This window comes from Anser anser (genome assembly GCF_964211835.1).
Source record: "Anser anser genome assembly, chromosome: 20".
NCBI lineage: Eukaryota > Metazoa > Chordata > Aves > Anseriformes > Anatidae > Anser > Anser anser.
The window spans coordinates 11,498,777-11,513,675 of record NC_139741.1 but is presented as its reverse complement, the minus strand read 5'-3'; the positions used below and the strand labels follow the sequence as shown (position 1 = coordinate 11,513,675).

Here is a 14,899-nt window from a genome sequence, read left to right as displayed (position 1 = left end):
GGCGTGGTGTTGGGCTGGATAGACAAGCACGGGGAGGAAGTTATTATCTCTGCGGTACAATGGGCATGGTGAGTCACGAGTTAAAGCCGGCATTTTAACAGAAATTAGGCAGCCAGATCTGTATTCGGTACCTAAATCAAAATGATTTGCCCGAGGACCTGCAGTGAGTCAGTGGCAGGGGGAGGAAGGGAGCCAGGTGCTGCTCCGCTGCCAGCACCTGCCCTTGCTGACTTGCAGGCTGCTATTTGCAGAGGAGTCCAAGAGAGCAAGGCTTGCGAGCTAAACCTGGGCAGGCTCTTTCAAACGTTCTGGTCTCAAACGTATTTTCCCTCTCACAGAGAGAGCCAGAAGTGACATACAGGCAAAAGGCCAAATCTTAATTACATCTGATTTCCAGAAGACACTAAAAAGTAACTCCCACACATCAGAGGCGGGTGAGACAGGAGGGATGTGCAAATCCATAAACTCATTTAGTCTGTTCCTCTACTACATCCGGCCATGCACACTCATTTCCTTATTGAGCCCAGCAAGCTGGGGTTAACTAAAACAACTAAGCCCACTAAGCCTTAACAATAATGACTTTGCTATCAGGAGATCCAGACTGCGGTAAGGGTACTTAGAAAAGTGGTTCCACCCTTTCCTTTGGGAGATAATCCAGTGGCTAGAGACCCCTAAATAGCTTCCTTATTTCTCACTTGTATTATTTTAGGACGAGATTGCAGGGTTTGGTGCACTCAGCCGATGCACGAACACGTGCTAATTGTTCAGGCCATCATCTTAGGACAGGTAAGCTCTGAAAAACTTCTGTCACCAGTGGTCCTGTAGGAGAGCCCACCACTAAGGTGCAAATGTCTACCAGCACACGGAGCAGCCTCGTGCCCAGCCTGCAGCAAACCACCTCCACTCACCTGCCCGCTGAAAGAAGAGGCCAACACCAGACTTACCCTGGCTACACTGCTGCGTTGGGCAGTGCAGGCGAAGACTCAGACTGTGCTTTGCTGTGCCCATCCCTGAGAAACCAGCAGGAACTGTGTGGTTTCCCTCCCGTCCTGACATCCCCTCTTCCTGCTTTTTCAGCTCTGAGCTGGACTGCGGCACTAAACACTTCCAAAGTGGCCGAGAGCCCAAGCTGCAGGGCAAGGGAGCGCTTGGGATCAGGGGCTGGACTTCAGGGGAGCAGCGGTGGCCAGTGGGGTGGCCATGAGGAATGTGAGTGTCACAGGCTTTGGGCAAGGCTGAGTCCTCAGGCAGGAGAGAGGGGTCGGGCTCCAGGGGACATTTTCTTTTCCTTCTGTGGTGACGACTCTGTAAGCTGTGTCTCTGTGGCAGCAGGACAGGGGATGTGCCAGCTGCTCCTGATTGTCTGGTGGCATCTACACTGAAGTTCAACCTGCTTAGAGAAGCAGAGGGGGCATGTGGGGGCTCCCGGCCTTGCTGGGAACAGGCTGTCTGTCCTGCTGGAGGTGCCTCCTGTAACACAGTGCTGCTTTCCACAGGCTGCTGACAGTGATGGCTCTTCTCAGCCCTCTTTTGCATCCGAGCACCGTGGAAGCCAACCTTGGTCCCAGAGTACCGGGACTTGCGCTGCCCAGGCCCCTGGCCGGCCCGCCCAGGCGGGCACTCTGTGTCCCTTCTGTAGTGGTGGTGCTGGTGGTGGTGGTAGTGGACGTGGCTGAGCACCTGGGCCTTGGATGGAGCAGCACCCCCAGGCACCACCAGGTCCACGGACCTGGGCCGCGTCTCCCTTGGCGGCCGCTGCCGCTCCTGCCCGTTGTCTGTGGCGGGCCCCTCTGAGCTGCAGTACACGAACGGGTCGTAGTCGCTGCTGAGAGAGCTGCGGAAAGTGGAGCAGCTGCCGTGGATGCCCTGCAGACTGACGTCTGTGCAGTTCAACATGGAGTCGCTGGAGGAACCGTGGCAGGGCCCCGAGCTGGAGTCACTGCCCGGCCCGTCTGCCAGGTACCCACTGTGCTCCGTGAGATAGCTCTCCCCGGAGCCGCTGCTGTTGTGCTGGTGTCCATGGCCAGCCCCGCGGCGCAGGGCAGGTGCCCGGTGCTGCCGTTGTGCCAGGGCTGCCTTGAGTCCCAGGCAGGGGGGCTGGGGCTGCAGGGGGCACGTCCTATGGGGTGTCAGAGGCTGCCCACATGCCGTGGGGCTGGGATGCTGCTGGCCCTGCAAGCCGGGGACCAGGGGGGACGGGTGGCCGCAGGCGGGCAGAGAGCTGGCTGGCCTGTAGGGCATGTAGTGGATGGTGCTGAAATCCAGCTGGGAGAGCTCCGGAGAGTGGAAGAAAGGGTTGCCGTGGGCTGGCTCTGGGGGGAAGCTCCTGAGGTTTCTCTGAGGGTAGGCATGTGGGAGGTGGTAAAGGGCATGTCCTGGGTGCTGGCGGAAAAGGTGCAGTCGCCGTCCAGGCTCCATGTCCCGAGGGGCCAACCTGGGGCCTGCTACTGGGGCCTGGTCAACCGAGTCTCGGGCTGAGAAGAGAGAAGGTAGTATTCAGCCTACGTCCTGTGGCCCAGATACAGTGGGCCTGGCACCTGCGAGTCTCTACCGCATACCCACGTCCTGTCTGTGTCCTCATGGCTGCCATCAAACCGTCCTGCACCCTCCTTGGTGCCCCAGTCCCCAGCCCTCACCTCCCTTCCCCATAGCCCTTGGGACTGGCTCTCATCCTGCCCCAGCCCAGCACCTCACTGTGCACCACTGGGATGGGGGCTTTTACACACAGAGATCCCCCACACCTTCATGCACTCACCACCCCATATACCCATACGCACAGAGACACGTTCCCGTGATGCACCCACTGCATCACCCAAGGGTACGTGGCCCCCCTGAACACAACCCCGTCCCTCGCCAGAAAATGCCGTGTCTGAGCCCTACCAAGAATATTGAACATGCAAAGCGGACACGTGTGGTGTTGCTGCAGCCAGGGGTCAACACACTCCCGGTGAAACTCATGGGAGCAGGAGATGATCCGCAGTTCCTAAAGAGAAACAGGGAGAGAAGGCTGAATGAGAACTCTGTCCCAGGAGATGAACATAGGGAGGGGGCTCTTGATGCTCCAGAAAGTGAGACTTGAAGGATGGAGACATCTAACAGTGAGCCACCTGCAGCCCAGCTTTGCACAGAGGAGGCTGCGTGCAGCTCTGGGGATTGGTGCCTGGGATTGGTGCTAGTCCTCAGGAAAAAGGGGTATTATGGGCTGACTGTTTTGGAGAAGCAAACCCCGCTTTTGCCCCATCGTTTCAACATGGACGCATCATGGGCATTTTAGCCTTCAGTGACAGCTGGAGACCCATCTGTAGGGAACTGGAATCCGCAAGCAGGGCCAGTGCTTTTTGGCCAAGGGGCAGGCAGATATCCGTCAGTGCTGGTCCCTTCCCAACTTTCAGGAGCTGCTGAAGGAAAACGCACAAGGTCCTCCAACCTCTGCCAAGCTGCTCAGCTCCTCCTGCAGCTCTGCCTGCCCGCAGCCAAGCAGCTCAGAGCTGATGCTCACTAGTAGCCGTGCCTGCAGCCTACCTGGCCCTCGCTGAACTCCTCCAGGCAAATAGCACAGACTGGGGCTGAGCTGCAGCTGCTGGTGGAGTCCCACCGTGACGCCTGCCGGCACCTGGCCTGGTAGTTGCGTGTGGCCAGCTGCCCGATGGCCTGCATGGTCTGCTGCTGCAAGGAGTCCTGCGAGAAAGAAAGGAGGCTTTCAGGAGAGGGTCAGCCTTGTATTGTCACGTTCCTTGAGGCTCTTCCACTTTCGAAATGGGATTATCGGGGATTTGAGAACAATACTCATTTCCAGAGGTGACTCTTTGCCTAAACTGGCATAGCCAGAGGGGGCTTTGACAGCAAGAAACATCTGGCACTGGCCATTCAAAATCACTCAGCAGTGCTGAATTTTCGTCTTTCTATTGGAAAAAACAGGGTATTTTCAAATCTGGAGGTACATCTAACTCTGTAAAGACTTTTATTTAATTAGTTTCTGTTAAAATGCTAGATCTTCTACAGGCAACACTGTTAAAATCAAGAGCTTGCAGGCCAACTTTGCAGCTTTAGGTGCTGAGACAAGCTCTGAAAGGTGCTGGGGAGTGTGGCAGGCTGCTATGCTCATGGGGTGGTGGGAGGAGAGCGAGGCCACTACACGAGGGATGCTCCACATATCCTTGGCATGCACCTGCCTTGTCTCCAGGTCACAGAGGCACTTTTCTTCCCCCAGACTGGGTTTGTGGCTACCCTTGTTGTGTTTCTGCTTGCTCAGACACATCTGCTCCATGGGATGCTTACCTGAGTTCTGTTCAGCTGGCACTTTGTGCGGACAACAAAAATCAAAATGATGACAACAACAGTGCTGACCACCGTGAGAAGAATCCATACATCATAGTCTGGCTGTTGGATAAAAGAAAAAAGAGATTACCCTTGTGTGGCAGAGGTGGGAATTAGAGGATAAGCAGGGGAATTCTGATCTATTCCTGACCATCAGCCTTTGAATGCATCAACTCTGATTCCTTGCTCTTCACAGCTGAAAGAAAAAGGGTTCAGACTTTTCTGCACACTTCAGCAGAAATGGATCTTTTGTTTTGCAGCACCTCAGCTCACTATAGGCCGTGGTCTAAGGTAGCACAAGATAAGAAAATCAAGACTCAGTCTCATATAAAGAGATAGGAAATCCTCTCACCTCACTCATAATCTTTAAGCAAAAGGAACTAACTAAGCTGAAAGAGCTTCTGAGCATTTATTTGCAGCAAAGTATCTGAATGATGCAGATAAGCAGAATGGCTCTGCAGAGCTCCTGCAAAGGGCTGTGATCTCTGTCCATGGGGAGGGAAGCTCAGCAGCTTTAGAAAAGTCCTTGGGAGAGAGGATACAGAAGACAGTGAAATGGTGTGTGTCTCACCCAAGCTGGTGGCTCCTTGACCTCTATCTTCACATGGGCCTCTCTGTTCTTGTTCACGACACCCATGAGCAGCTCAGCATCATGGCCCCTGATCAGAACCACAGGCTGACTCAGCCCTCTGGGCTTTCTCAGCTGTAAAGAAACAAACATGGTGAGAGATGGTCCAGAACAGCCTGAAACAAGGACTATCCCAGCTCCCCAGGCACATCTGGTTCCTCCCAATGCATCTTGTAAACACTTCAGAGACTAAGACTGCTCCCCCAGATCGCACTATCCCTCTGTGAGGGAATCAGATGGAACCTTTCACCAACTCTTCAGAACAGCTTTCATCATTTCCTTCAATGGTGTCTCCTCCTCATGCACAACTGGACACTTTGTTCAGTGTTGTTTGTGCTCCTCTTTGAAGCCCCACTGTAAAAGTCCTTGGTCTCTCTTCTCCCATGTGGCAGCTGCCAACAACACACTGAGTGCTGCCTTTGCTGCAGAAATACTTCACCTACTTTTCCTGTGAGACATATCAGAGTCTCCCCTCTCCTCCCTCTGTGATCTGCAGGACATTGTTTGTTTCTGATCATACCTACATTTTTCCACCATAGACATATAGTCTAGGCAGCCTCGCACAAGCAGGCTCAGCAAGTCCATGTGTTCTCTCCTCCACGTTGACCTGAACTGGGGTGGCCACCTGACCCACTAACCACTTCCCATATGCATACTGAGCAACCTCAGCATTGCCTCATGAGCCTTCACCTGCTGCCACATTTCTCTGGCATTAGAAATTAAGTGCATGAAAAAACCACAAGGGATGGATCCAGTGACCAGGAACCAAACCAGAGTTGTGCTAATCTCAGGAACCAGCTCTCCTATCTGTCCTCTTATCTAGGGCTGGATGTTTTCCATTATACCTTGATTATTCCAACAAGGAACCTAGTCCCCTCCAGAGATGAGCAATGGTGGTGGAAGGTACCTCTGGAGGTCTATAGGCCAGTGCCTAACTTGTAGCAGGAGTATCACAAACAGCATACCAGGGTGGCCAGGACTTTTGCTTGAAAACTGAAGAAATCACCTTTCCTCTATATAACAACAGGGTTGTCCCTACCAGGTGGGCTCTGTTAATCTGTGACTTCCCACAAGGAAGCATCCAGCTCCTGGCAGAAACATTCAATTGACCAGACGATGTTCTGTAAGAGCAGCAAGGTGCTGTTCACAAGCCGCTGCCTTGCTTGTTCTGCCTGCTGATCCGGAGGCTCACCAAGGGATGAGCAAAAGAGAAAAGCACTGTCCATGAGCATGGACAAGCTGTGTAAGAGTTAACACTCAAATCCAACCTGCATTATCTTCCTGGGACCTCCCACTGCATGTTGGTGGCTGGTAGGTCCTGACCTGTGCACATTTAGGGATGTGAGAGGGGCACTGCAATTTATTTGGTAATATCAGTGGGGTCTGTACCTGATCAGCAGCGCTTTCATCATCAGTAATGTCAAAAAGGATAGCACGGGCTCCACGTTCCCCTGCCAGCTTTGCCTGTCCAAAAGAACAGAAGCTTGAGTAGACATTTTATATTTTACATCTATATTAACATCTACCATTTGGATATGCATTTGCCTCCCTGGCTCTTCACAGGAGAAAGAAACAGCTGCTGCTTAGACTGACAAAATAGCTTACACCCTCATTTCTGTACTTGTGTTGAGCTGCAGTGAAACCAGTGTCTGCTCCTGCTACAGCTCTACCGCTCATGGATGGTTTCTCCACACAGTTTCAGACACAGATTTGTTGGTGTGCTTGCAGTCACAGCAACCCATAAACCTAGACACCAAATCCCCTGCATGTCTGTGCCATGGGCCCCTTTGCTTCAGAGCTGGGTTGCTGGGGAGATCTGCAGCCCCATTAGCACCGCTCACTGCTAGGCAAGCCTCCTGTCCCAGGACAGTGGGGACCGCCACAGGTCCCCAGCTCCCACTGTGGCTGCACCAGCTGGGGGCTGTCTATGGGACCAACTCTCATATACATTGCTCTCTCTGATCCCCGGTCCCCACATTCATCAGGGAGAGGTTCAGGTGATCCCTGGGCTGCAGGTCTAGGATTAGGAGTGGGATCAACCCTGCTGTACTCTTCACAGCCCACCTCATCATTGCAGCAGTCTGACGAGGACAGCTTTGAGGCCCACCCAAGTGAGTGTAAATACCATCCTGGTGAGGTCAAAGCACACCAAAGGACCTCATGGGGTCACCCACATTCTCCCATCAAGCCCTTCGAGCCCTCGAGGCAAGCAGAGGCAGCCTCTTGTGAAAGGGAGACAGGAACGTGAACAAAGTGCAGGGCTGGGCTGCTGTTACTCATGCGGAGCGCTTTGATTTGTGCGTCCCGAGCGCCTGTGCAAACAGGGATCTGCTGTAGCTGCTGCAGCAGTTTGCCCGCTGCATTGCCAAACTCCAGCTCAGGGGGCAGAGGTCAGTGCTGCAGCTTCCCAGCTGCAATATCAAACGCGGTGCGCTGGGAAGGACAGGGTGAGCAGCAGCCTCCGTGCTCATCAGGGAGGAGCTGGGGGCCAGGGTCAGGTGCTGTTCTGGGGGCCAGGGACAGGGACGGTGATGGGAATGGAGGTGCAGGTGGTGGGGAAGGCTGGGGAGCTCCAGGAGGTAGGGCTGAAGACTCTGAGTCACTGATGGGATTGGACGCTCCTGGGTTTGGTAGAACAGATAGGAAAGACGGAAAAGTGGGATTAGAGGCTCAGGGCAGGGATCAGAGACTGGGGTCCTGCCTGGGATCAAAGGAACCTCAGCATTTGCCAGCACCAAGGAACAAACAGGACTTTCAAGTAGTAACTTCCACCCATGGGAGCCAGTCAAGCTTTGATCAACAATGAAGAGCTCTACAAAGATTTTATCCTGCCGAAGACACTGATGATGGGAAAACGAACAACTGAGACTGGACAAGCGATTCTTCACAACATCTTACAGACTCCTGTTGCAAAGAACACAACCTGCTATTCACAACCTGCTTGCTGCAAGCATTTTCTGGGTGCTTGCTGTCTCTGTGTCAGATCTCTTCAGCCACACAGCATAGCTACCCTTGCTCTCTGAGGACTGAAACACTTCCAGTGCAGATATGCATTTGCACGGTGATTTAGGAGATTCCAGCTGTCTGTCAACCAGACTAGCAATCGATGTTTCAACTGGGAAAAAATATACCGAAGAATTGCAAATGATGCAGCAGAAAGGGAAATAAATCACTTTGAATTGACTCCAGAGGCGTCCTCCATGGCCACCTCTCCCCAAGCAGACCAGACACATTCCCTACCAATTTTAGCTTTGGGTGCTGAACTAGCACTAGAATCTCAGAGAAGAGAAGCAGAAAGTGCATCAGACGGCTGCTGGAGTCATTCTTATGCTGGACTTGAAAGTGCTGTCTGTGCACTGCTTGGCTGGGTGACAGCTGCAGGAGAGGTTATGATAACACTTTGCACATGGCTATTTTTATCACCATTGATATAGCGCTGCAATTCAACATGCAGAGTTTGGCCACAGGAAACATATGCCAAGGAAGCAAGGCTCCTGCCCCAGCATGCACCAGCCACATCCTACAGCTGCCCACTTGCTCTCAAGGAGAAGCATTGTCCAAAACCTTTAAGACAGAGATCTGTGTGACGCTGGAGGGAAGGAGTTTGGCAGAAGCTTCAAGAGGATGGAGAAGCAGCTGGACCCTGATGCAGAAGGACAGCAGTTGCAGGGGGTAGAGGAGCCAGGGTACAAGGCAAAAGGAGGGTCCAGGGATGTGGCTGTCTGAAGGAGCATCTGTCTGTATTTCATGGCTAAACTAGTCCTACGTGGGGGAGAGAGCTGTGAGCATCCCCAGGTGAGATCTTGCAGCAGGAGTGCCTGCAGGCAGCATGGTGACCGACATCATATTCAGTGGGATCTCAAAACCCAGGGGTGGATTCAGCTCTGGTAATAAAGCGACAATGGCTAAAGGCCATCTATCAAGCGTCTATCAAAGTCACTCTATCAAGCCACATGCATGGCAATGAATTGAGGGTTTTATTTGCCTTGCAGGGTTAGAAGTGCTGGAGAAGGTCAGGGCTAGTGAGGATGCAGCAATGGAGCATATCTGGTCCTCCCTGTGCTGATCTTCCTCAGCTGATCCCCAGGCTCAGTAATACACTGGTACTTGCAGTGCTGTGATCAGAGACTGAGGCAGGAGAGGTTAGGGACAAAACTAGCAAAACAGTTTTAAAGGTCTTCTCCTTTTACGTTGTTATATGGAATATGAATCTTTGAAGTTGCTCTTCCCTTCCTGTTCAATCTCCTCCGCAGTAGCTGCACTGGCCAAACCTGGCATCGCTGCCCACAGCGATGCCCACACGAGATGTGGTGGCATGGAACTGTTGTAACACGATGTTCACAGCTGGATGGGCACGGGACAGTTGTAGTACCCCACTGCACTCCCTAAAGCACTTGCAGAGTCCTTGCGCTCGCGTATCACAGGCTGCACTGGAAGCCCGTGGGTGTGCTCTTTCTCCTACCTTCCTCATGCATCATTAGCACCTTCAGGTGTGACCAGGCCATTTTCCAGATGCAGGATAACTGACAGTAGGTCAATAACTCCTGCACACAAAGTGCTGGCTTGTGCTAACAGCTGGCATCGGCTCCAGAGCAGCAGCAAACCAAACTCAGGCTTCCATCCAGTCCAGAAAGGGGTGGGCACTGCCATCTGGCTGCCCATACAGCTGTGAGGAAGCAGTCCTGAGCCGGCAAATCCATCACAGCGGTTGTCACAGCGTCACATCTCCTTGCTTTTGTCACCACAGCCTCTGTTAAAAAATCTGCTGTGCAGGAAGGGCTGCTTGGTACTAATTTTACCTGCCCTCTTCAGCCGAGCTGCAGGGAGGACAGGAAAGGACCCTGTTCCCAGCACAATGTCACCACCAGCAGAAAGCAGACAACAGAGGCTACATCACCTGAATGCAATCCAGACAAAGTAAAAAAGAGCTAAACAAGAGTCTTTGTGTTTGTACAGTGCTTGTGGATAATAATACAACATACTCTACAGAGATAATAAAAGGACATAGACTGAACCACTGAAGAAAAAAGCTAATGTTAGCTTTATCCACTCAACTTTATCAGAGACACAAAGATTTTAAGGCTTAAAATGACCCTCGTTCTCACCTGACTTCCTTATTACCAGAGAATTGTACCAGTGACCTCAGCTTTTGACACAGTAACTGCCATTTCACTGAAGTACCTCTCTTGCAGAAGACCTGATCTGAAGACCTCTGGGATCTCCCATCCCTTTATAAGGTGGATGGTGGCCCTCACTGTTAAAGAGTCACTTTCTGTTTCTAGTTTGTCTGTTATGCATTTTTCTGAATTGCTCAGTGTTGATCCTTCATGTGCCTCATCTAGTGAAGTAATGCAATATAACTTTTAAAGACAGAAGACATTTTCTGTGTCTGTGGTTCCCACAGCAGAGGACACCAGAAAACATGAATCCCTCCAACAGGCCAGCAAGCAATGGGAGGCTGCATGATGGGGGGCACAGGGCTGCCAGGCAGTAAAGCGTAGGGGATGCTGAGGTAAGGTCTGAGCTGTCCCAGAGCAGTCAGGTTAGGGAAAACTTCTAGGGAAAACTGCCTTTTACAAAGCCAGGCAGTACAAAAAGTAAGGAGGAATGGGTATTAGGGAAGCTTGGCACAGCGTCTCTCCCAGAGGATCCTTTCTGCCAAAGTCCCTGCTCTATTCTTGTTCATTTCTCCACCCTCCAGCAGTTCTTTCCTGCCCTGCTGCCTCCTCCAGCTCTTACTCTGTTGTGCATCACAGGTTTCATCTCCCAGCTTGGTGCCATTCAGGGCTTTTTTGCACATACCTTGTTAGCCAGCGACAGGCACGGGTTGGGATCCCGATCTGGCTGCTCAAGCTTGACAATGGTGATGAATCCCGACTCCGTGTGCTCATCCTCACTGGTGTTGCACAGGGACAGCGGGTGGGACTGCAGGACAAAAGCAAAGGAAACTCAGATCCTGGGGCTCAGCACTGCAATGGGTGGCTTGAGCTCACTGCAAACTCTGTGCCTCAAGGACGTGCCAAGAATGTGTAGGAGACACCTCTGGGACCCCTGCAGTGGGCATTACCCACTGCAACGCCCTGTGGCCCTGTCTGAGTGTCAGTGAGGCTTTGAATGCCACAGGAAGCAAACTAAAATTTTGGTCCACTAGGGAAACATCCCAGAGAGAGGTGGAGTATCTACCACGGGCTGCACACAGGTCTGGTTTTGTCCCAGTGACATAGTCAAAGCCAGAGCAGCCTGTGAGACCACAGCCCTTGGATTCTGGGTTGGGGCATGCGGACAGTGCTGGCCCAGCTGCTGCGGGGCTGCTGGGGCCCCAAGGCGCAGGACCCACTTCCCACAGCCAGCTTGCTCGCAGGCAGCAGCGACACAACGCACAGCTCCCCAGCTTACAAGGAAAGCAAACTCCTAGTGCCCTCAAAGAATCAGCAGTTCTTGTTCCTCTGCCACCAGACTCAGCAACTTTATGATGGATTTGTAGAGGAGAAGCCAAAGGAAGGGTTGAAAAACTCAGAGCAGGTAGCAGCAGAGAAATACCACGAATGAGAGGGGAGAAGATAAGATCCCAGTAACCACATCCCTGTGAGTCCTGGAAAAGTATTCACCGCCTTGTGCCAAACTGATGGCAGCGGGGAGCAGAGCTCACAGCCACCAGGGGACATCCGTGTGGGATGGGGTTGGGGCACCATGCCTAGGTGCGCTCCTCTGTGGAGCATCCTGCAGCAGGGGCCACGGCCTGCCCCAGCCTATCACAGGGACATGAGGGCAAGGTGAAGTCCTGCAAGGGGCTGAGCGCCACACTGGTCCCTGCCTGTGAAGTGTGTGATTGCTTCTGATTTTTCAGTCTGGCAGTAGAGGGAAGACAGTCTTGTGCTAAATGACGGGAGGCCGAAGGAAACTGCAGTTTGGTTCTCGGCTCCCTCCGGGAAGTCCTGTCGTTTTGCATGAACCTTCCCAGCTTTTCCTAGAAAAGCTGGCTGGCATCCTCCTCTGTGACTAAATTATGCTGTATAAAGCACACAGAGGTTACATTACAGAAAAACCTACAACTACTAAGGGTGTTGGGCAGCTTTTATTAATGCGTCAGTGTGTGGAAATGCAGGAAACGAGCAAGAAAGCTCAGCATTATAAAACAGCAGGATTAGGGCAGGCATTGTACCTGAGTGTCCGTCCAGTAGCATGTCCTACTCTGCAAGTAATTCTGCAGCAACGTTCCCGTGCTGTGCAGAAAGGCTGCTGACTTGACAGGCTTAAAACAGGGGCGGGGGGAAGCCATTTGCTGCTCTCTGACAGTTCCGATTGCAGATCTGGCCGCAGAGAGTGGGAGAACGGGGCTCATTTCACCTAGCTTCAGACACGCCGATGGTGCCATTTAGCAAACAAGCGGGTCTCCCAGACACCTCATCAGCAGGAACAGGTCCTTCAAGGCAGCGCGACTCAGGAGCTGCGCAGTGCCCATATCTTGCTGCTGACAATAAAGGTGCATAGACAATTAGCCCAGATGCAGCCACCTGCATGGGACACATCAAAAGCTGGAGGAGACCGGCGGCACCTCCGCTCACTTGGAAATGCAAAATGTGCTCGCTGAGCCTGCAGGGTGTGGGGAGACAGCGCTCTGAGCTGGAGGGCAGGGAACCTGCTGGGATGGTGCGTGGAGCTGGGGCTGGTCTGGCGTGCCGCGCTGTGCCCCGCATCCCCCGGCTCCAGCCAAAGCCCAGCTCCGAGCTGACCCTGCTGGGCCCCGGGGTGCCCCTTGGCACCCGTTGGCACCCGTTGGCACCCGCCTGGCTCCGTCAGGGCTGAGGCTGGAGCTGCTGCCACTGGGTGGGGCCCTCGGCCGGATCCTGCCCCTCACATCGAAGGGGAGCTTCCAGGGGGGACCCGCAGAGATCACCGCAGGGTTGTGTCCCTGAAGAGTGCTTCATCACACAAGCTGGTACCCTTCTGAAAGCGCAGGTGCCCTAACACTCCAAAACCAGGTGCTAGGAAACAATAATGGGTCTGGCCAAACCATGAAAGCAAGTTAAGATGGTGAGGACTTCAAACAAACAAACAAAAAAAACCCACAAAAACATGGAGTAGGTTTGGAGGCAGGCAGAAAGACAGAAAAACCCAAACCCAGGACTCTCAGCTAACCTTCGGGAGCTCAAACACCCAGGTGTAAGGGATGGCACCATCAGCGTGTGCTGTGACATAACCTGTTACACTTTGAAATCCAGCACAGGATAACACGGCACCTGGTTAACGACCTTGTGCCTGTGACGGGCACTCCCTCATTCACCTTTCTCTTGGGGTCTTTCTTTCTAATCCATATATTAGATGAAAAATGTCAGAATGCTATATAATTCAGACTTAAAATCAGCCTTTAAGGTGTTCTAGAGAGCATAACTGTGCCAAGCACCACTTACTGCAGAATTCAGAGCTTGGGGTTTCCAGGGAAGCAATGAAATCTGTTATGACTTGGGAGCGCTCAGGAAAGGCTCCCAAATAACCCCGCACTTTGTTCGAGCACTGGCAGGTGTTGCCCACACGCAGATGAACACAGCTTTTAAGTGTTTGCAGTCCCCACTGGCTTTACCAACCAATGTCATTACCTTTATATTCTGTTTGCTTGACTGGGAGTTCTCTGGCTGTTGGTTAATATATCATTTAATAAGCACAGAAAAACACAAAACAGGAAATGCAAAGAGCATGTCTTGTAATACTTCTAATAATTCAGAGATAACCCTCCCGATGGCTTTATCAAGCCTTCACCAGGTTTCTCCTGGAGCTCCAGGGAGCCTAAGCTGCTGGAGCGCCCTGAGACACCAGTTCTGGAGCGGCAAGAGGCTTTAGAAGGGCTCATTAGTGGTGGGGTGCGATGCTGGTGAGACTTGTGGGGTAGGTAGGGGTAGAGGACATCTCCAACTGCAGCTGGCTGGTTTGGGAAGAAGTCCCACCTTCCAGAACTGCTTGGAATTGTGTTTGACCCTTGGTGGGAATGGCTTGCTGGGTGCTGTGATGTTCTTGGGGCAGGAATCTCTATGGAGTAAGGGCTATTCCTGTGTGCAGAGCGCAGAGCAGTGTCTCTGCGACAAGGATTGCTGGGCCTGATCGCAACATTAATGATAAACACCGGGAATAAGTGCAACAAGCGCTCATCTATGTTTCTGCAGCCCAAATGATCTTGGGTAGCATATACGAAGTCCTGGAGCCAGGTGGTAAATTGGGGGAAGACCTGCTGATGAACGCACCAAAACCTTCCTTTTGATTTTCTGTTAAGACTGGCCACTGTGGTGTTTTCCTCTTTCCCTCTGGGACACCTGATCCCTCTTGCCAAGCAAGAGCCCTTTGTTTTGTGCATTCCTGCCAGGGACACAACTGTAACCACACAGGGCACAGTAGGCAGCAGGGGTAAACTGAGACGGCCAGGGGAGCCACAAACATGCAGGGGTCACTGCCCCCCGCCCCATGGAGCTAGGGCAGACTAGTGGCTCCCTCATTACTCTGTAATGAGTCCCTAACCAGGCGCCTCTGGAGGCAGAGAGTCCGGGTTTCTTCCTCAGCATTCTGTAAAAGACGAACGGGAGGCAGTCAGGAGGGATTCTTCACATCTCATCCACCCAAGCAACATGCCCCACTCGTCTTCACTCCAGACCACGGCACCTGACCATTGCATTTGGAGTGAGTGATCATGGCTGCACGTTGTGCGCAGAGGACGAGCATGCTCTAAAAATAATCTAAGGATCAAACAGCAAACCAAGTATTATGAGATTCCTTGATGCGGGCAGGACCCATGCCCCAGCTGCTGGCCCTTGCCACTCGCTGGGCTGCAGTCAGCATCCCTCATCCCCTCTGAGGCAGGCCCATGCACAGGTGGCTGCAGAGGGGCTCACTGACTGCAGGACTGACAGACGGGCTTCTCCAGGCAGGGGTCCCACGTCCTGGGAGCTCTCCCAACCTGGGGATGTC

The 14,899-nt window shown here is 52.8% G+C and overlaps 1 protein-coding gene across 1 annotated transcript in view; it reads right to left on the bottom strand.

Moving 5' to 3' along the window:
* Positions 1–14,899, bottom strand: part of RNF43 (ring finger protein 43) — a 64,205-nt gene that overhangs the window by 9,779 nt on the left and 39,527 nt on the right. The window contains exons 2-8 of the mRNA XM_083806261.1: positions 10,748–10,870; positions 6,335–6,409; positions 4,889–5,020; positions 4,279–4,380; positions 3,523–3,678; positions 2,881–2,983; positions 945–2,474 (exon numbers count right to left, since the gene is read on the bottom strand). Of these exons, the coding sequence (XP_083662387.1) occupies positions 945–2,474; positions 2,881–2,983; positions 3,523–3,678; positions 4,279–4,380; positions 4,889–5,020; positions 6,335–6,409; positions 10,748–10,870 (2,221 nt within the window). The remainder of the gene's footprint in view (positions 1–944; positions 2,475–2,880; positions 2,984–3,522; positions 3,679–4,278; positions 4,381–4,888; positions 5,021–6,334; positions 6,410–10,747; positions 10,871–14,899) is intronic.